Consider the following 21,652-nt stretch of genomic DNA (forward strand, 5'->3'; position numbering starts at 1 on the left):
TCCAGCCCCGAGCTCTGAAGGTCGCCCAACAGCTCTGAGCGGGTGGGCCAGGTGTAAAATCATTCGTTCTTTTGTCATCCAACACCTGTTTCTGGAGCACACACACCTCACCCGGAGACTGTTCCGGGTGCAGCGATTAGAGAGGAAATAAAACACCGTTCCCTCTAGTAAGCTGCTTCTCTCTGTCTTTCCCCCTCTCTCTCACTCTCTCTAAAAATCGATGGAAAAAGATCCTCGGGTGAGGGTTAACAGCAAAAATAATAATAAAAATGTTTTTATTGATTTTAGAGAGAGAGGAAGGGCCTAGGGATAGAGAGATAGGAACATGGATGAGAGGGACATCCACAGGCTGCCGCCTGCACGCCCCCCACTGGGGATGGCGCCCGCAACCCGGGAATGTGCCCTGACGGGGAATCGAACCGGGACCACCTCCGAGCCACACCAGCAGGGCTACGTTTTGACCTTGAACAGGAATGGCATTTAGTGAGAACCGCCCAACCTTGAGACCCTCCTCCCATCTAACACGCCGGGGTCTTCCACTTCTGGCTGGTCCTTCGGGGTGCTTTCCTCAGGGTTGGCAGAATCCATCGCTGCGACTCCACTCCGGCGTCCCATCCCCTCGGCACCGCCGGGAAGGGAGGAAACCGGCGTCAGGAACTGCAATAGGACCTCCTACATCCGGGCCCTCGGCCGCTGGGGTGGCGCCCGCGCCCTCGGGCCCCGCCCCTTCCGGAGGCTCGGCCCGATTGGCGCAGAGGCGGGCGGGGCGCGCTGTCGCCGGGGGCGTGACCACGTGACCCTGGGGGCGGGGCTGCGCCGCCGCCTCCGGCCTGTCGGAGAGGGCTCGCGTACCGGCCCGGTTGGCGTGGAGGCCCCTGCCCCCCGGCCCTGCGCGCAGAGGGCGCTGCTCCCGGCTCTCGTCGGCCCCAGGTTTGCTTCCCCTCCTCGCCCGAGGGTGGGCCCTTCGGTCCGTGGCCGCCAGGAAACCGGACCTAGTGTCCCCGAGTCACCGGAAGTGCGGCCGAGGGGCGGCGCGGGGGGCCGCGGGGCGAACGGGCCTCGGGCCTCGGGCCTCGGGCCTCGGGGGGCCGGGCCTGCGGGGCCGGGGCGGGACGCAGCGGACAGGAACCCCGTGGCCGCGGCCTCGGCCTGGGAGCGGCCCTGGTCCGTGCGCCCCCGCGGCTCGGGGACCCTGGACCCCGGACGGAAAGGCGATCAATGAAAAGTTGAAAGAAGAGCCGCTCGGCGCGGCGGTTCCTGCGGAGCGTGGCCGTGGACCCTGCCAGGCGCGTTTCTGAGCGACCTGGGCCTTTCGTGTAGGGAAAACCCGCGGGCGGTCAGTGGAGCCCCGGGGCCCCCCCGCCCCGTCTTTCATGCAGAGATGAGTTACGTTGCATTCGGGTCTGCATGCGGGAGGCTCTGGTTGTTTGCATCGCGCCGTGGCCATTTTTGGAAACTTGCATTCTATGTCACTTTGTTATATGCACTTAGCAGTGGTAGGAGAGTGGGTTCTTGACCTTGGAGGTTGACGGAATAAAAGCCATTAGCAGAAGGACAGACATTAAACAAGCGAACGACTCGGGGCTTTGTTACGAAGTTTGTTATTATCCAGAGGGATTCCTGAGATTCTGTCTCGAGCTGTTTGGGAGGGAGGGAGCCATGGCTACCAGTGGCAGGTACTTCTCGCAGGAGAAACAATGAAGCAAAGGCGGGGAGAGGTCAGATTTGGGTGCAAGATGCTGACCAGACTGGGGAGAACATGGGACTAATGTGTAGATGCCCAGCTCCAGAAAAGTTACACGTTATTGTGTATGTGTGTGTGTGTGTGTGTGTGTGTGTGTGTGTGTTTTCTCTAGGAGAAGGAAGAGTTGTGTGTGGTGAATAGTTATGGACTAAAGACCTTTTGGAGCCAAAAGGAAGACAGTCTTGAGTCTTTGTTGTTGGAGCAAGTGGCCTACCACGCTGTCTGTTTCTATATAAATCGGTGGATTTGGAGGAGGAGGAGGAAAGGGGGACTGGGAGGACAGGTGGGAATGGGAGAAGGTACGTGGTCAAGGGGAATGAGCCTTTTTTAGCTTGTGGGGTAGCAGAGTGATATAATCAGGTCCTGTCCTACCAGTTTACGTGTATTTTATACTCCATTTCAGCGTGCATATTCGCAATAGGCTTATAGTAATTGCTTCTTGATTGATTGGCAGCCCTCCAAAAGGCAGTGTGTCCAATGCTCAGGCAGGCTCAGCAGTCAGAAGACGGCAGTTTAAATCCTGGCTCTACTACTTACTAGCTGTGACATCTTGGGTAATTCTTTAACTGCCCTACGCATCAGGCTTTTATCTGTAAGGTGCAAACATTGGTATTCACACCAGCTTTACAGAGTTCTTGGGAAGATTAAATGAGACAGTCTGTGTAATCAATGAAAAATAGGTATAATAATCCCTAACCTAGGCCTTGATAGGGCAAGAATTATCGGACTTTTAGATAAAGCTTTACAGACTCCGTGTGCTTGTCCCATATAACCTTTAACTGTAAGGTTAACCTTGAGCTTTGGAGTTCTCTGCTCAGCTGGTGTGCTTGTGCTTTTATTGCTTGCTGTTCTTTCTGTGCATCTGACCCTCCTGGTGGAAGAGAGAGCCGGTGTCTTCCTAGAGGAGGGCTCCCTGAAGCTAAGACTTGAAGGATACATGTACGTTTGCCAGAGCTCCTAGCCCATTGTTGCTGGGGCTTCAAGGATGGTGATGGCTCGTAACCCTAGCATCTGGAATACATTAGTTGAATGAATGAAAAATATGGATGGATGGATGGATGGATGGATGGATGGATGGATGGATGGATGAATGAATACCAGAACAAAAAAATGCAGTGAACAAAAGACTAAGTTCTTACCCTGTCCTAATGGGAGTTATATTCTAGTAGGAGAGAGAAACAAATTAACAAATATAAAGTATACAAAACAAAGTTGGGATAAGTGCTCTGTAGAGAAATAACGCAGAATAAGGGGGTATGGTTATGTGAGGTAAAGTCGGCAGAGTGTGCTTCTTTCTGAGGAATTTTCAGTCAGGCACTTGAATCAAATAAAGGGGCAGGCTACCTGGGGGAAGAGCGTCCCAGGCAGAAGGAAGAAGTGAGGCTGGAGATGGGTGGAGGTGCCACATTGCGTACAGCTGTGAAAAGTTTGTGTTGATTCCGTGTGATAAGAGACAATTACAGTATTTGAACTAGGAAAGTGTTATGGTCTACTTAGAGTTTTAACCAAATTATTTCCTTATTTAACAATTATTTTTTTCTTCTTAGTGCCCCACAGTTGTTGGCTACTTAGGGCAAATATAATACTCTGGGCTGGTAACTTTAGGAAATACTCTGATTCACTTACAGGCTATGACCAAGCTCAGAATCCTTTATTTCTTTTTTTATTAATCCTCATCTCAGGATATTTTTTTCACTGATTTTTAGAGAGAGTGGAAAGGAGGGGGAGAGACAGAGAGAGAAACATTTTGGCTGCCTCTGGCACATGCCCCGACTGGGCCCTGGGCAGGAATCAAACCCAGGACCTTTCAGTCCTCAAGCTGAAGCTTGATCCACTGAGCCAGACCCGACAGGGCAGCATCCTTTATTTCTACTCTATTTTCTGTTTGAGCTTAACAGTAATACACATTTTAAAAGGCAGAACTCCCGTAAACACATCTTATATTAGCTCTTTGTCTAGATCCTGCATATCTTTATTTAGTTGTGATTCTGGATTCTCCCTTTTCCTCGTGATATTTCTCCATAACTGTTTTTGCACAATCTTTCTATTAATCATTAACTTGCTGAGTTATTTTATTATTTAGTTAATTATTTTAAATGGATTTTCAACAAGGCTTTACACAAGAGGCAGGCACAGAGGATGGGCTCTATGAATGTTAGGGTTTTTTGTGCATGTGAAGGAGGAATCAAGAAAACAACAGGACCTGTCATTTATCGAGCACCTGTGGAGACCCAGACATTGAGCTGAGTCCTTAACTGACACTGTCTCAGTTCTCACAGCAGCTCCTTGAGGCATGTAATCGTAGCTTCCCTGCTTTATTGAAGGGGAAACTGAAGCCAAAGGACCTAAGTCAGTACCCCGGTTCTCACAGCTACAGACGAGTGTAGTGGGAACTTGAACCAAAATCTGATTTCAGAGCTTGAACATTTAATTTTAACTAGCGCAGTGTGCCGACTCCCAGCTACCATGGTCTTTAAAATTGTTTAAATAAAAATAAAAATAAAAACTTTTAATTTGGAAATAATTTGAGGCTTACAAAAATGTTGTAAAATAGTGCAAAGAATGCGCATACACTCTTTTCCTGTATCCCTAAATGTTAACATTTTACTCTGTTTGCTTTATGATTCTGTCTACTTGTTTCTCTGCTCACATAGGTGTGCATTTACATCTGGTTCAGCAACCCCTTTTCTAGAAATTGACTCTGAAGATACACCTCCAACAATATGAAAGTACACATCCATAAGGGTATTCATCATAATGCTTATAATCTTACCTTATAATAGAGAAACATGCAAATTGACCGCACCTCCGCTATGCCCATGATTGGGCCTGAAAGAGGCTGGGGGCGGGACTCCGGGTGGCCCATCCGGCCGTTGGGAAGACCAAGATGGCTGCAGGCAATCCAGTAAGTTCCGGGGGTCTGAATGGCGATCGCCACCAGCGGGGGCGTGTCCCGGCCGAGCCCGGCGCTCCCCGGGGTGTCAGCATGGCGATGGCCACCCGGGGGGGCGGGTCCGGGCCGAGCCCGGCGCTCCCCGGGGTGTCAGCATGGCGATCGCCACCCGGGGGGGCGGGTCCGGGCCGAGCCCGGCGCTCCCCGGGGTGTCAGCATGGCGATCGCCACCCGGGGGGGCGGGTCCGGGCCGGGCCCGGCGCTCCCCGGGGTGTCAGCATGGCGATCGCCACCCGGGGGGGCGGGTCCGGGCCGGGCCCGGCGCTCCCCGGGGTGTCAGCATGGCGATCGCCACCCGGGGGGGGCGGGTCCGGGCCGGGCCCGGCGCTCCCCGGGGTGTCAGCATGGCGATCGCCACCCGGGGGGGCGGGTCCGGGCCGGGCCCGGCGCTCCCCGGGGTGTCAGCATGGCGATCGCCACCCGGGGGGGGCGGGTCCGGGCCGGGCCCGGCGCTCCCCGGGGTGTCAGCATGGCGATCGCCACCCGGGGGGGCGGGTCCGGGCCGGGCCCGGCGCTCCCCGGGGTGTCAGCATGGCGATCGCCACCCGGGGGGGCGGGTCCGGGCCGGGCCCGGCGCTCCCCGGGGTGTCAGCATGGCGATCGCCACCCGGGGGGGCGGGTCCTGGCCGGGCCCGGCGCTCCCCGGGGTGTCAGCATGGCGATCGCCACCCGGGGGGGCGGTCCGGGCCGGGCCCGGCGCTCCCCGGGGTGTCAGCATGGCGATCGCCACCCGGGGGGGCGGGTCCGGGCCGGGCCCGGCGCTCCCCGGGGTGTCAGCATGGCGATCGCCACCCGGGGGGGCGGGTCCGGGCCGGGCCCGGCGCTCCCCGGGGTGTCAGCATGGCGATCGCCACCCGGGGGGGGCGGGTCCGGGCCGGGCCCGGCGCTCCCCGGGGTGTCAGCATGGCGATCGCCACCCGGGGGGGCGGGTCCGCTCTGAGCCCGGCGCTCCCCGGGGTGTCAGCATGGCGATCGCCACCCGGGGGGGCGGGTCCGGGCCGAGCCCGGCGCTCCCCGGGGTGTCAGCATGGCGATCGCCACCCGGGGGGGCGGGTCCGCTCTGAGCCCGGCGCTCCCCGGGGTGTCAGCATGGCGATCGCCACCCGGGGGGGCGGGTCCGGGCCGAGCCCGGCGCTCCCCGGGGTGTCAGCATGGCGATCGCCACCCGGGGGGGCGGGTCCGGGCCGAGCCCGGCGCTCCCCGGGGTGTCAGCATGGCGATCGCCACCCGGGGGGGCGGGTCCGGGCCGAGCCCGGCGCTCCCCGGGGTGTCAGCATGGCGATCGCCACCCGGGGGGGGCGGGTCCGGGCCGAGCCCGGCGCTCCCCGGGGTGTCAGCATGGCGATCGCCACCCGGGGGGGGCGGGTCCGGGCCGAGCCCGGCGCTCCCCGGGGTGTCAGCATGGCGATCGCCTCCCGGGGGGGCGGGTCCGGGCCGAGCCCGGCGCTCCCCGGGGTGTCAGCATGGCGATCGCCACCCGGGGGGGCGCGTCCGGGCCGAGCCCTCCCCGGGGTGTCAGCATGGCGATCGCCACCCGGGGGGCGCGTCCGGGCCGAGCCCGGCGCTCCCCGGGGTGTCAGCATGGCGATCGCCACCCGGGGGGGCGGGTCCGGGCCGAGCCCGGCGCTCCCCGGGGTGTCAGCATGGCGATCGCCACCCGGGGGGGCGGGTCCACTCAGAGCCCGGCGCTCCCCGGGGTGTCAGCATGGCGATCGCCACCCGGGGGGGCGGGTCCGGGCCGAGCCCTCCCCGGGGTGTCAGCATGGCGATCGCCACCCGGGGGACGTGTCCGGGCCGAGCCTGGCGCTCCCCGGGGTGTCAGCATGGCGATCGCCACCCGGGGGGCGTGTCCAGGCGGAGCCCGGCGCTCCCTGGGTGTCCGCATCCATGGCCACCCGGGGGGCGTGTCCTGTCTGAGCCAGGCACCACCCTGGGGGGTCGATTCGGGCGTAGCCATGCGTTTCGGGGGCATCCGGGGGCCATCGCCACCCTAGGTTGGGCGTGGCAGGACTCGCCCAGCCCTTCCCAGGGTCCCTGGGAACATTGCAGGCATGTGGTTGCTGAGACCCAGACCAGGCCTCTGGCCACAGATTCATAGCTTTGCAGAGACCTAGGGCAGGGATCTGCTTCATCTGCAGAGAGACGGAGGTTCTATAGTGCCCCCAAGATGTGGGTGGGCCCAGCCAGGGGTCAAGGGGCATGGAAGGACTCCTGGCAGAGGGGCAAGGACCCTCATCCCTGAGGCGGGGGTTGAGGGATGGAGCCACCTCAGTGGAGGGGTGCTGCACTGCAGGGTACTGGACTGACTGAGGTGATTCAGAGAAGCTCCCAGTGCTAATGGGCCTCGCTCAGGCGGCCTTCACACTTCAGAGGCAGTGACTACTGCTCCTGCCTTCACCCAAAAGCAAGCTCGCTACACCCTGCCCCATAGCAGAGCATGCCTAGGCAGTGAGTGGGACGCCTTCCACCTGCTTCGGAGAAGGCGGGGCAGTAAAGAATGGGGGGAGAGGAAAGAATGTGGAGCATCTGCAATGAAGAGGTGCTTGAGAAAGAGGCTGGGAAGCCTGACTGGAAGGTTTGTTCTGTTTGCTGGGCCGCTGCCCCTTAGGAAGAGCAAAGAGCATGGCTCTGAGGGCTTCCTGTGTGCTCTGAGGGCTTCCTGAGTCAAGTTCCACAGCCAACTGGAATTGGCCTCAGTTTCCTGGTCTGTAAAATGGATGAAGCCTGTCCCAGTGCCTTCACTGAGCTTTGATGGCCAATTGAGATATTATATAAAGAAAATGAGGGAAGAAGTGAGAAAGAAAAGGACGGACAAAAAAACACAAAAGAAAGACTGAAAGGAACCTGTAAACCCATTGTCACTTAAATAGGGAATATAGTCAATAGTGTTGTAATGATGGTATGATGCCAGGTGGGTACTAGAAATATCGGGGAACACTTTGTAAAGTATATGATTGTCTAACCACTATTCTGTAACTAATATAAAACCTGAAACCAATACAAAATAATGTTGAATGTAAAGAAATGAAAATTGGAGTGAAATTTTTATAAATTTCAAAGTTTAAATAAAAGCTGTAAAGGAAGGAAGGGGAGAATAAAAAGTGTTTTTCATTTTGCCACTTCATTAAAAAGACAGTTGTCTTTATGTGATGCTTTTATACTTTTCTAAGTCATTATCTCATTTTAATTTCCGGGCAACTTAAAGACAAGGTAAGTATTCCCTCCACTATTCAAAGAAAGGAAATCTTGGTGTCTGGTCCTAATGATTCAATTGTCAAGCCCTTATTGTAAAGCAGGGTTAGTAAAATTTTCTGTGCAGGGTCATATCTATACTAATAAAAGCCTTGGGGGTGATCAGGCCAGCAGGGGAGGGTATTTGGGGGCAATCAGGCCCGCAGAGGAGCAGTTAGGGGTCAATCAGGCAGGTAGGTGAGCGGTTAGGAGCCAGCAGTCCCGGATTGTGAGAAGAATGTCCAACTGCAGGATTAGGCCCGATTCCTGTGTGGAATCGGGCCTAATCCTGCAGTTGGACATCCCCCGAGGGGTCCCATATTAGAGAGGGTGCAAGCTGGGCTGAGGGACACCCTCCCCAGTGCACGAATTTCGTGCACCGGGCCCCTAGTTTGAAAATATTTAAAACAACTGAAGTGTCCATATGTATGAAAGTGGTTGAATAAACTTGGTATATCCACATATAATGGGGTATTATGCAGCTGTGACAATGAATAAAGAAAATCTTTACCAATAGATGTGGAGTGATTTCCAGGATAAATGGTGATTTTTTTTTTTTTTTCATATAGAACGCTTCACGAATTTGCATGTCATCCTTGCACAGGGGCCATGCTAATCTTCTCTGTATCGTTCTAATTTTAGTGCTGCCAAAGTGAGCACTAAATCGTAAATTTAAAAAAACAACAGTATAAAAGAGTATGCTACATTTTGTGTAAGAATGTGTTGGATTTTGCTAGTAATTTTCACATTGATACTGATACTGGGCTGTAAAATTGTTTTATGCTCTCTTCATCAGGTTTGTTATGTAATATTTGTCCTGTGGGTTTTTGTTTTTTTCTACATGATGTGTTTTCATTGCTCTTTCATTAAGACGTATTTTTAGAAAGTTTGATTTTTGTTACAGTGGCTACCTTTGTACTTAGATCTTTTTAAATACCTTTAGCCCCATTTTCTTATTTTACCTTTAATTATCTGGTTTCCCAGTTCTTAATAGTATTCTTAACTCTTGCCTGCCATAATAATTAATGCAGTAGTCAGTGAGGTTATTTCACTGTTTTCTTCATCTTCTCCCAGTTTTCAGTTGAATTATTTTTATTTTATTAGAACATATTTTACAAGGTTGCTAATTTAGCAGCACATTACCACTTTGCCATTGTGGTAAAGCTTTGTTTTTGTTTTAAACCCGGATGTCATTTTTAGAATATACCAGGGGGATAGATTGTGGATTTAAACATTTTTCTCCATGTGAAGGAACTTAAATTTTCCTTTGTTCGTTTTCTCCTTGGCTGTGAGGTCCACAGGATTCCTCCTCTTCCTTTCTGCTCTTTCCTACGAGTTGTTCCAGGGCCACCTCTTCTGTGTGCACACTTAGTCTCTTCCTTGTATTCTGCTGTTATCAGAAGTCTTTAAAATTTTTTTTGTACTTAGAGTGGGTTTTCTCTTTTTGACAGTGACCTTTAGATTGATTCTGCCACAGGCTGCCGAACTCTGTTTTCTGTCCACTGGCTGAAGTCAGTTTTAAATCATTGGCATGGGAGCCCATAGATTTTCCAAAAAATCCCAACTGAATTACATTTTCCAGTTTCTCTGACTTCTGTGATTCAACCTGCATTGAGTTCAGGCCAGGGGATACAGAAGGGGAGAAAAAAATAGTGAACTCACTGCAGGTCGGGTTGTGTTCCGTGATCTGGTGCGGAGTTCAGAGTTGCGTTTCATGGGAGAACCAGCTGGCATGCCTCCGTCTTTCCTGGAACCAGAGCCATGAACCCTGTCATGTTATTCCTGGTGGCCATGGGCTACGTGTATGTTCCCTGTGCTGTCTGCGTCAGGTCCTCAATAGCAGAAAATTGCTGAGGGAACAAATGCAAGTCTTGTGACCTGGAGCAGGCAGGTTAGAGCTGTGAGGGGAGAAATCAGTGGACAGGTCTGGCTGTCTAACTGCTCATACCCTAGTTGACTGTGTCCTGAGTTGTTTGTGGCTGAAATATAAATCAGCCAAGTCTGTTGTAAATTGTGGATGACCAGAATGGTGGCGATGGCAGGCCTGCAGGAAAGGTGGGGTGTCGTCCCCAGGGACATGTGTTCCCTGATGTACTTCAGACCCGGGCAGCTTGCACTCCTGGGGAAGGTGATGCCTTAGTGTTTCAAAGAGGTTAGTGTTATGGGCCTTTTCCTGCAATGCTGTCATACTCCCAAGGATGGTTATAGATTCCTTATTGTCCTTTTTCTTCAGAGTCAAATGGGATGACAGGGATTGTATAAGAAAACCCATTTTCTCAAACCCCCCCCCCCATTTTGTCTTGTTGATGAAAGTTTCCGTTTTCAAATTGAGCGACATGATCTAGTGCTAAATCCTCTCATTCATGACTATTTACCCTTTTCTTGTCCTTGTGTTTTACAGAATGCAATCTTCCTTGAGAAATCACATTCTCAGGACCAGAAAGTAAATGCTGCTTTTCCTCCATTTACATTCTAGGTGAGCTCCATTTCCTCAGTCTTTTGAAATGTCCCTTCTTTCTTCTAAAAGGCATCTCCTCAGACGCTCCCATGGCATTCAGCCTTTGTCCTTTACCAGATAAGGACACTCGTAGAACTGTAATAAGCTGCTTATGAAGCACCAACTATATGGCTGAACTGCTCTGTACACTAGGGAAAGAGCAGCAATCAAACAGACATCATATCATGTTCTAACTGCAGACAGCAAATCAGTGAATTACATATGCACTATATTGGGTAATAAGTGCCATGGAGAAAAACAGCAGCAAAGGGGACAGAGAATGCCAGGGCAGGCACTGCTCAGCCAGAGTGACGGAAGAGGAAGAACCTGGGTTTGAGATCACCCAGATCATGAAATAAATAATAATCCATAGTACTTTCCATATATATTGCTGATTGGTTGATATTGGCAAAGAGAGAAACTAACTGATTTCAGCCCCTGAAAAACCAATGGCATTATGTACCCTGATGCAGAATTTCTGTCTTTTCTACAGTGATGTTAATTTTGAGCATTCTTTTCTTAGTTATAGGAATAAAAATTATATTTCTCTCTGTCTCACAGTGTTGGAAATACCGAGTAAGAAATTAGTGTATATGATGCTGGAAACTTGTAGAGACAAACAGCTCATGACTCAAAGGCCTAAAACAAGTGTGTCATTCAAGTTCTTGTCAGGAAAATGACAATGAAGATGATGATGGGTCAAGACGACCAATGGAAAACTCCCTAGGAGAGCCATAGAAATGTGCACTTCAGAAGAGAGAGCTAATCAGAGAACTCAGAGAAGGAAATTATATCATGCGTGCCCTCAGAAGGGTCAGAAGATTTTCATTCATGTGCATGAGATTACTCAAATAGATGATCAGATATACCAGTGCCTTGAACGGGAGCAAAACTTCTGTGAGAACTTAGCTCTTATTATGTGTGAGAGAACCCACTCTGGGGAGAAACCTTATCGATGTGATATGTGTGAGAAAACATTTGTCCAGCGCTCAGATCTCATTTCACACCAGAGGATCCACAATTATGAGAAACCTTATAAATGTAGCAAATGTGAGAAGAGCTTCTGGCACCACTTAGCCCTTTCAGGACACCAGAGAACACATGCAGGTAAAAAATTCTATACATGTGACATTTGTGGCAAGAATTTTGGACAGAGCTCTGATCTGCTTGTCCACCAGCGAAGCCACACAGGTGAGAAACCATATCTGTGCAGTGAGTGTGATAAATGCTTCAGTCGAAGTACAAACCTCATTCGGCACCGAAGAACTCACACCGGTGAGAAACCATTTAAGTGTCTGGAGTGTGAAAAAGCTTTTAGTGGGAAATCGGATCTCATTAGCCACCAGAGAACTCACACTGGCGAAAGGCCCTACAAATGTAATAAGTGTGAGAAAAGTTATCGACACCGATCAGCCTTCATTGTTCATAAAAGAGTTCATACTGGGGAGAAGCCCTATAAGTGTGGTGCCTGTGAGAAATGCTTTGGCCAGAAATCAGACCTCATTGTTCACCAGAGAGTCCACACAGGGGAGAAGCCCTATAAATGCTTGGAATGTATGAGAAGTTTTACTCGGAGTGCCAACCTAATCAGGCATCAGGCAACTCACACGCACACTTTTAAATGCCTTGAATATGAGAAAAGTTTCAGCTGTGGCTCGGACCTTATTGTGCATCAGAGAATTCACATGGAAGAGAAACCACGTCAGTGGTCTGCATGCGAGAGTGGCTTCCTCCTAGGCATGGGCTTTGTGGCCCAACCCAAAATGAGAACTCAGACAGAGGAGCTGCATTATCAATACAGTGTGTGTGATAAAGGCTTCCGCCAGAGCTCAGCCCTCCTTCAGCATCAGACAGTCCACATCAGTGAAAAACCATATATCTGTAATGTGGGTGAGAAAGGGATTGAGCTCAGCCCTCCCCACCCATCAGAAACCTCACAGACGTCTTGGCCAGACAAGAAGTTATAACACCACAGAAAAACATACTTCGAGTCAGAGAACTCATTAAGATGAAAAATTGTAGGCAGATCTTAGACCTTTGGAAGAGCTCAGACTTCAGTGGAGACCAGAGAATCTGCAGTTTTAGGAAGTTGGGAAATGATTTGCCCAGAGAGCCACCCTAACAGAACACCTATTAGTCACTCCAACAAGAAACCTTCAAAGGCCTTCAGGTTTGGAAAACCTTTAGTCTGAGCTCATAGCTGATTCCCGTAAGAGGACTCGTACCGGTGGGGAACCTTGGAGATGCAGAGAGTGAGAGAGGTTCCTAGCAATGCTCACTCTTCTCTTTCTGAGGGAATTCGCACCAAAAGAAAATGCACTTGGTGTGAACAGTGCTTCACACACTGTGTACAGCTCACTGGATGTCAGAAAACCCACACTTGGGAGAAACCCTAGCAAGTGTGGAAAAGCTTCCAACAGAACTATGACTTTCTTACCCATCAAAGAAGCCATATTGGTGAAAATTTAGGTATTTGGAATGTGGCAAAAGCATTAGATGGAGAATCTTCTTGGGTTTGCAACAACACACACACACAAACAATCTGAGAAGAGACTTTATGAAGTCTGAGAAAAGCTGTTAATGATCAGCTCCTTTGGTATACCAGGGAACTCACATGAGTGAAAAACCCCATAAATATGTCGAGTGTGAAAAAATTCTTGCTAGAAACCTCTACCTTTGGGCCCCAAAGAACCTACTCTGCAGAGAATTTTGCTCTAGTGAGAGATCTAGTAGTGGACCTTGTACATATAATAGATATGAGGATAACCATGCTCATAGTTAGCTGACCGATGGGGTGGAGGTGACTTTAATGAATCAGTATGTAAACAGTTGTTAGGTACCCAGAAGCTTGTCGTGGGAGGAGCTTGGGCTGTTCAGAGCAGACTGATGGGAAACTCAGGTGAAGATGCTTTTATCTGAACCACTTAGTTGATGATTGCTTTAATTTCTCTTTTTTTAAAAATTGGAAAGCCAGTAAAGGAAAGGACTGTTCCCTTGTGACAGATGGTGTGGCTCGTGTTACTGTTGGGGAAAGCAGAATACTTACTTTCCCTTTGATCACTCTTTTTTCTTTTTTAAAAATTCTTGGCCAGATTGGCTACTGGTGTTTGGGAAACTTGCTGGTAGTGAAAAGAACTATGCAGTGGGGAGGAGTTATCCTGGATTAGAACTCCCAAATGTTTCTCCTTTGGAGGGCCAATCTCATATAGAAGCAAAACACCCAATGTTTTACATGGTGTGAGTTGAGGCACACCCTCGAAATTTCCTTTCTCTAAAATGTCAGAGTATCACTGGTATTTGAAATTTCCACTTTAGAGATTCATCTCTTTTCAACTCAGAAATGCAGATTCCAGGGTAACAGTTATGATGTTGCTAGTATACACATTTTTTTGACTTCATGTATCATCTCTTCAAATGATAGTACATCCTCATCAGCTCCGTGCAGAATGGCTGACAGAAGACTTGTGCAGGCAAGTAACACATGATGATGCAGTTAATGGAGGAGCCATGCTTCTTGGTTTAACTATCCTGACTCCAAAGTAGTGTTCTTTTCACTCCATTATCCTGCTGTTTATAGCAAATTCAGTTCCATAATGATATGTCTTTCATTTGCTTCAGTTCTGCCAAAAAAGAGAGAATACTTTTTATTCCCATGCAATCACAATATAAGATATTTATTTGGCTTGGAATGTAGGATACTAAACACTTGAGAGAAAAAGTAGTTGCCAAATTCATCAGAGGTTTGAGGATAAGCACTTATTTCCAGTTTAACAGAATAATTATTATATTTAATATTCTCTAGATGTACTGTAATTAATCCAGGAATCTATACATGGACACTTCTGAGGGTATTGTCCCCTCAGATTAAAAGACATTTAATAAAAATACTTAAGATTTCTGCAGTGTTTGGGCCTAGACTGGTGAATAAATACTTTGTTGCTAGTCTGTCTGGTTGATCTGGTCAATCATGCGAATCCTTGAACTCAGGAGCGTTGGCCTCAGACTCATGGAGGTGGCCAGCGGCTGCTTTGTGTGTGGCTTTAAGCTATGATCCTGATGACTGGCTGCTCATCTTGATAATCCTAGGGTCAGTGGGTATAGCTCATAGTGATAGAAGGAATCTGATTCTAAGGTGTTTTTTCTTTTAGTAAACAGATCCCGGGAGGTGAGTCAAGCTGATATGTTTGTTTTCATAAATAGTTCTTATACCATGAAAGGTTGCCCAGTGTGGTAAAACACACAACATGTATTTGTTTTTCTTTTGAAAATCATGCCTATCTCTAGTATATGTTTGATTATCGTAACACTAAAATAGTATGGGTGTCTGGCATGTGGTGATGAAATTAGTCCTGTGGCTAATTGTTAGTCATTAGAACTTGCAGAAGGGGACAGAGTTGGTATCACTGACAGGATGACTTGACCCTTTTTTCAGCGAATCTCGTGATAACTGTCTAGTCTTCAAGTAAATTAAAGATGGACCATCCCTCGAACACAGAACTTTGTGGGTATGAACCAAATCCGAGGCGTTTTAACCCTAGGGGAAAGGTATTGTTACTGTTCCTGTAGCATAACCTGAGGTTGGGAGGACCACTTGGGAGCCTGTAACCAAAACTGGGAGGTAACTTCTGGGATGGATGGAGGTTCTCTTGAAACAGTGCCAACCTAGATCTACCTCAGGTAAGTAGTTAGAGTAACTCCCACGATTTCAGACCAAACAAGACACTTGTATTCAGTGTATTCCTATGTTTTAATGTTTTTGTTTTCCCTTAATTCTTAAATAAACATTTGTTTTGAAAAACTGCATTTTGTCTCTACTATACTAAGAACAAGCTTTCCCCCTATACTTGTACTAGAATAAAGCAAATATTCAGGAATCCTTTCACAATATATATCAATTCATCATGGTGTACACTTTCAATATCTTACAATTTTTATCTGTCAGTTATACTCCAATAAACTGAAAAAAAGAATAAGGTGGATATTCATGTGGCCCTGAGTCCTGGTGGTGGTGGTAGTCACTGGGCCATAGAATTCTGGTGCTAAGGCTGAGAGTGAAACCGGGAAGGAGTGTGCTCTGTGCTCTTCTCTGGACAGTGGGTCCTTTCAGAGCCTTCGCACTGCATGACATAGAGCACAGGGAGGAGTAACAGCTTTATCTGACCATGTTGGCTAACATTCAGTAACAGCCAATGCACCATCGGTGACTCGTGGAGTCCAGTGCCCTTGTTACCCAAATGTTGAACACATCAGGCTCCCAGAGAAAGACAGACACCTGGGAGAATATTGTCCTCTGGAGCAGCTCAGTTCCGTTCAACTACTTTTCCCTGCTCCACCGCTGGGCAGGGAAGGGCCAGTGCTAATGCATCATGAGGACATGAACACACCCATGGTGAGAGGTCTAGGTGTGAGTGGGGAAAGGGTTAAACGTCCTTTTCAATGTAATTAGTGAAGGACAATAGATCCTGCCAAGAAACACTTCCTTCTAGAGATGTTAAGTGGACAGGTTAATCCAGACTGGCTCTAACTTATCAGGAAACACTTTCCTCATCCTGGTTTATAGGGTTCCTTACCATGAGAGGTCAATGTGTAGGGTTGAGGTTTGTGGGTGAACATGACAGGTAAGAGCTCTGAGACCCCCCTCAGTCAACATTTTGTGTCAGTTATACCCATCATACAGGCTAGCCTACCTCAGTTGACTTACCTACCCATACACATACCCATACCCCCCTTTTTTTGTTCTTCTTGATAATCCTACCCATGCCCTTTTGATAGAAATGTGGGTTGACCTGTCAATACAATTACAGTAGGTCCTCGGGTTATGTCGCAGATCCATTCCTACGGCTTAAGGTAACGCGATTTTCGCCATTAAGTTGGAACCCACCTACATAAGCACCTATGTCACTCACTTAGAGCACATTCACAGCAGTAATGAAGTGAAACAGTAAAAAAAAAAAACAAACAAAAAAAATTCCTGACCTTTACTTGTGGTAAATAATAAAAAACAAAGGACATATGTATCTACATACGTCGAAATGACAGAACTTTTTTTATATAAAAGGGAGATGGCGACGTAACCACAAAATGACGTTCATGGAGTCCTGAGGACTGCCTGTACAGTGAATACTTACCCATCCCTGTAGTTGAGTGCTGTCTCAGTCCTGGTAGAACCTTTTATACACTCATTGCCCACGTGTGTTCCTACTTAAGTGCACTTTTATATCTGTGGCATCCTTATCTAGTGTTATTGGGCAGAATGCTACTTCTATGTACAGTACCAGAGGCCCAGTGCGCACGAAATTGTGCGTTGAGTAGCTCGCTTCCACTTGCCTCAGCTGGCCACCCTGCCCAATGCTAATGGCTCGTGCCCTGCCCTCTGCCACTAGGAACTTGCACCCCGCCCTCCACTGCTCGTAGCTCTTCACACAAATAGCTCACACCTACAGCGTCACAACCACAGGCCTTTTATGATATAGATTATGCTCAAACAGGCAATACCAATTTTCTGGAGGCTTATGTTGAAATTATACAATAATGTCAATTTTCTTTTTAAAAAATATATTTTTATTGATTACTACAGAGGAAGGCAGAGGGAGAAACACTGAGAGCAGAAACATGGATTGGCTGCCTTCTGCATGACCCCTACCAGGGACCAAGCATGCATCCTGGGCATGGGCCTTGACTGGGACTGGAACCGGCAACCTTTCAGTGCACAGGACAGTGCTCCAACCAACTGAACCACACCAGCCAGGGCAATTTTATCCTTTTTTCCACTTTGTCTCTGTATCACCTGGATTTCTTGGACAGCATATGAATAGTAGTGGTAATAGGAAGTATCTTCATTCATTCTTGATTTTAATTCAAATATTTTAAATGTTTCACAATTCTGAGATTTGTAGTAAGATCTCCCTGAATGGCCCTTAAAGAAACTTTTGTATTATTGGACTGTAAGGGCTTTCATTATAGAGTATTAAATTTAGCTAAACTTCGATCTACTCTATTTGCCCAGCTTTGATACTGGATTCTGACCAGTTTCCATCTCTGTGAGGCTGTGTGGAGACTTCTCAGTCATGGTGACACGTTTTCAGTCCTTAGTGGTTTACACCCAGTGCCTCTGGGGCTGCTCTGCATGTTGTCTGTGACCCCGTCTGAGCCCCAACACGAGGTGCACCTGAGTGGAATCACTGTACCACTACCTCCTAGGCTTCGCCCCCCTTTGCACTGCTTTCAACCCAACACTCCATCCTGGGAGTTCTGTCTGCGATTGTAGTTCACCAGGCCCTTCCAGACTTCTGTTCATTTTTTAGGAATGATCTGGAAAAGTTGGTGAAAAAACCACCCCATCTCTGAAGGCTGTGATCAGGAATCATACCTTCCCACGGCCCCTTACACACCACACATCCACCATGATGCCTCTGAAAATTTATTCCTTAAATAGCTCCCCTTTCCTAGTGGTCTATGCAATTCTTTTTTTTTTTTTTTCCTACGCAATTCTTAATGCCAAGGAGCATGCGTTGGTATGTACTATCATTCACATCCTCATATGGTGACTTGGTAAATCCCAAATTAGACAACTCATCAGATGAGACAAAACAGGCATCTGCAGTTGTCATAATCATCTACTAGCATGAATTAGGTGCTTCAGCCAGGCATGTGCAATAGTTGGAGAGGGGAGCAGAGGCCCACAAAACTACATCTGGACACTCACCAGAAACTCCTGGTCTGAGAAACAAACTGTCTGCCTGAGTAGTCATTATCAAGTAGACAGAACTCTGGGCTGGGTTAGGAGATGGAGGGGACTCCCTGCCCCTCAAGAGTCCTTGACCACCACGGGGTCCCCCATGCTCTCTGAGGGTGGTTGGGCTCCAAAGATCCTGGCGAGGAGCCCTCGGTTGGAGCGGGCCTGGTCCTGAGCATTTGCCAGGCGAGCCCGTTCACGACCCCCTGGACGAGCTGCCTTCCGGGCCCTCAGCTCCTGCTCAGTAGGTCGCTGGGCAAAGGTCCAGGAGCCATTTGGGCGGGCAGCGTCCCCATCAGCAGCAAGGAAGCGCTTCCCGCGCTCCACACTTCGAAGGTAGAAGTCAGTCTCACGTTTAGCCTGGGCAACCTCGGCTCTCAGGCGCTGCCTGCGCACCTGACGCTCAAAGGCCAGATGCTCACTGAGGTGGGACCAGGTGAAACGGTGCAGGTACTGTAGACAGGAAAACAAAATAAGATCTGGGTAGGACAGGTCAGGGTTGGAGAGAAAACAGGAGGGGGCAGGGCCAACAAGAGGTCACAGAGGTGCTGGGGCTGGGAAGGTAGGATGGGAGATGGGGCAGACAAGCTTGTTCCCTCACCTTGAGGTTCCAGAGGTCATAACGGAAGGGGCTGCGCCTGCGGGCACCCATGGGCGTGTTGTGCAGACTGGCGGCCACACGCTTGGCTACTCGCTTGTCCCGGAACTCCACCCAGCCCTCTGTGTAGTCCTTGCTGTACTTGGACCGCTTTTTCCCTCCCGTGGCGGAGGCTGCCGCTGCCTTCTTCTTGCGCCGCACGAACCCACCTGTGTGCCAAAGAGAGAGCAGTGGTCATGGAGACAGACGCAGCAGCCACTAACTGTATCGCCCACTTCTGAGTTCTCAAAACCTGCCTGCAGACCAGGATCCTACTTCAAGTTCTTTGTAGGGAAGGGAGTTGAGAACTGCAAAGCCCACCCTTTCTCCCTATGTCTAACTCATTCCTCCCTCAATGTTAACTCCTGTCAAAATATAAATGGAGCCAGTTTAAACTGGAACCAGAGCTCCTATCCCCAAAGAACTGCTTTATATGTGTAGGCCTCAAACCTTTGGATGTTTAAACAGGGCAAAATAACCTTTGGATTGGGCCTAAAACAACTTTGTGCCCCAGAGAACTCTTTGCAAAGATATCAAGAAAGCAGATAATGACTAATGGACTGATAATTACCAGGCTGAAAATTCAAAACACTGTTTAAAATTAGCATCCCGATGTTATCTGCACCAATAGCAACGCCTTCCTTCTACTGATGCAATTGTCCCCTTCCTTTTTTCATAAATACCCTTTGTGCTTGTCTCAAAATCAGAACTATTTGGGCTTCTTTTTTAAAAAAGTATATTTTTATTTATTTCAGAGAGGAAGGGAGAGAAAAAGAAACATCAATGATGAGATAATCACTGATTGGCCTGCATGCCCGCAACCCTTGACCGGATCGAACCCGGGACGCTTCAGTCCTCAGGTCGGCGCTCTATCCACTGAATTAAACCAGCTGGAGCTACTGGGGCTTCTGCCAGAATCAGTACTTCCCGAAAAGCTGTTCTTATTGATCGCAAACAAATGCTTGCTGCTTCTCACTTTGAAAAGCCTTTAATTTTGGTGTTAACAGTCCTTAATTAGGTCTGCCCTAAATGTTCTATTTAAAACCACACAGGCCCCCGACTCCAATTCCAATTAGTGTCTGCCGGGCAGTTGGGGGCGGCTGATCATAGACTGTCTCTTCACCTCGGCCGAATTGACAAAGGGGTGTCTTCCGTTTTGAGAAAAAGCACTGCGATTCTATTCAGGCTGCACACATATAATATCCTGGTAAATTCGGGCCAAAACGGGAGTGGGCGGAGGCGAGATTAAAATCCACATCAGTTCTCCGAGGATAGGCCTCCAGAGCTACGCCCCACCCCGGCCCCTACGAATCCCGCACACACGACGGACTCGGACCCGCGCACTTACCCTCGGGCTGGAAGAAGACTCGCCCCACCTCGCCATAGGCGCTGAGAAGGTTCCGTACATGCAGAGGCCGAAAGCGGGGCGGGATGTGGCCCAGGTACACAATGCCCGGCACCACCCGCTTCTTGGCGCTGCCAGCCGCCTCTTCGGCTTCCTCCTGCTCCTCCTCCGCCTCTAATTCCAGGTCTCTCCCTCCCAAAGGCTCCAGCTCAGCTACTTCCTTCTCCGACTCCCCTGCCGCCATGCTTGCCGAGACGTGAAGCACGACAGCCGTAAAGCGCCGCGCCGTCCGACGTGCGCTGCGTGCGACACCTGCGGCGAGGGGGTGGGGCCTATGAGGGTTCTGGCCAATGGAAGGCCCAGGCTTAGTGCAGAGGTCGGAAGTGGGTCCCAGGTCAGCGGGAAATTCAAACCCAGAGAGCTGTTCAGAGACTCAGGAAAGGAAGTAGTCTGACTTCCGGGCTAGGGACGGTCCCCGGAAAAGGCTGATCCGGAATTGTAATACGCCCAGCTGAACGCCTTGTGAGGCGTGAAATGGCAGGACGCAGCTGGCTTCTCCGGGATTTGGGAAGTGGCTGGAGTGTCTTAGGTGGTGGCAGTATGAGGCACGGCTGCATGAGTCGGAGGTCCCACCTTACTCAGCTCTCTACGGTGCACTGTCGTTCTCCAGCAGCCGTGCGGCTTTCTTACCCGCCATATTGGCTTTTAAAGGGGCCGTATGGCTTTTAAAGGGGCCGTGTGCAGGGCGCACCAGTGGCCACAGGAGGGCGCTCTCGACCAGCTTCCCGTCTCCCTGTGTCCTTACGGTAACCGGTATTGCCTGTCACCCACCCTCCCTGGAGGTGAACTAATGGGCTCCCCGTCGGCACTGCCTCTCAGCACTGACTTGGTTACTCGTATTTGAAGGAAGTTTGCCAAGTCGGCCGTTGTAAAATGTCAATGCCCAGTATGTTCTCCGGGAATAGGGAGTGAAGACCTCATCCTGGGGGACCGCGAGCAGACCCATCACTCCCAGTTCCCTGTCAGCCATGACAAAGCTCCATGGAGCCCCGGCCGGTTTTACTCAGCGGAGAGAGCGTCGGCCTGCGGACTGAAGGGTCCCAGGTTGCATTCCCGGTCGGGGCACATGCTCGGGTTGCGGACTCGATCCCCAGTGGGGGGCATGCAGGAGGCAGCCGATCAGCGATTCCCTCTCATCATTGATGTTTCTCTCAGCCTTCCTATCTGAAATTAATAAAAGTATATTTTAAAAAGAAATTGATAGAATACAATTAGTCCCCCCCTCCCCCCCGCAAAAGCTCCATGGATCTGAGCGATGGGCTGGTGCGGGCTACTTCCTTCCATTCCAGGTCTACACCCGCACTCCTAACAGAAGCATGGAAGACAAACAGGCAGAAATACATGAGCGGAGGCCAAACTGAGTTCTGTGGCTGGGTGCATTCTGTCCAGGGAAGAGTGTGGAGACTGCAGGTGGTGGTGAGAATCGAGGCAAGGCTGACAGTAAGCCTCT

General features: G+C 49.9%; 2 protein-coding genes and 1 pseudogene across 2 annotated transcripts; 1 reads left to right on the forward strand and 2 right to left on the reverse strand.

The window, feature by feature from the left end:
- The first annotated feature begins 812 nt into the window (after positions 1–812).
- On the forward strand, positions 813–15,226 carry ZNF322 (zinc finger protein 322). Its single transcript, XM_028138245.2, has 3 exons — positions 813–930; positions 10,330–10,404; positions 10,987–15,226. Exon 3 carries the CDS (start codon positions 11,166–11,168, stop codon positions 12,390–12,392), a length of 1,227 nt encoding a protein of 408 aa, XP_027994046.1. The 5' UTR covers positions 813–930; positions 10,330–10,404; positions 10,987–11,165; the 3' UTR covers positions 12,393–15,226.
- LOC114229426 (U6 spliceosomal RNA) lies at positions 8,488–8,588 on the reverse strand (annotated as a pseudogene).
- Positions 15,227–16,963: 1,737 nt separating the features above from the next.
- ABT1 (activator of basal transcription 1) lies at positions 16,964–20,414 on the reverse strand. The gene is made up of 3 exons (XM_008160969.3): positions 20,146–20,414; positions 18,762–18,967; positions 16,964–18,613 (listed from the first exon to the last, which is right to left on the reverse strand). The coding sequence occupies exons 1-3, from the start codon at positions 20,384–20,386 to the stop codon at positions 18,233–18,235; spliced, it is 828 nt and encodes a 275-aa protein (XP_008159191.1). The 5' UTR covers positions 20,387–20,414; the 3' UTR covers positions 16,964–18,232.
- Positions 20,415–21,652: the final 1,238 nt, after the last annotated feature.

Source organism: Eptesicus fuscus, chromosome 22 (genome assembly GCF_027574615.1).
Source record: "Eptesicus fuscus isolate TK198812 chromosome 22, DD_ASM_mEF_20220401, whole genome shotgun sequence".
NCBI classification, from domain to species: domain Eukaryota; kingdom Metazoa; phylum Chordata; class Mammalia; order Chiroptera; family Vespertilionidae; genus Eptesicus; species Eptesicus fuscus.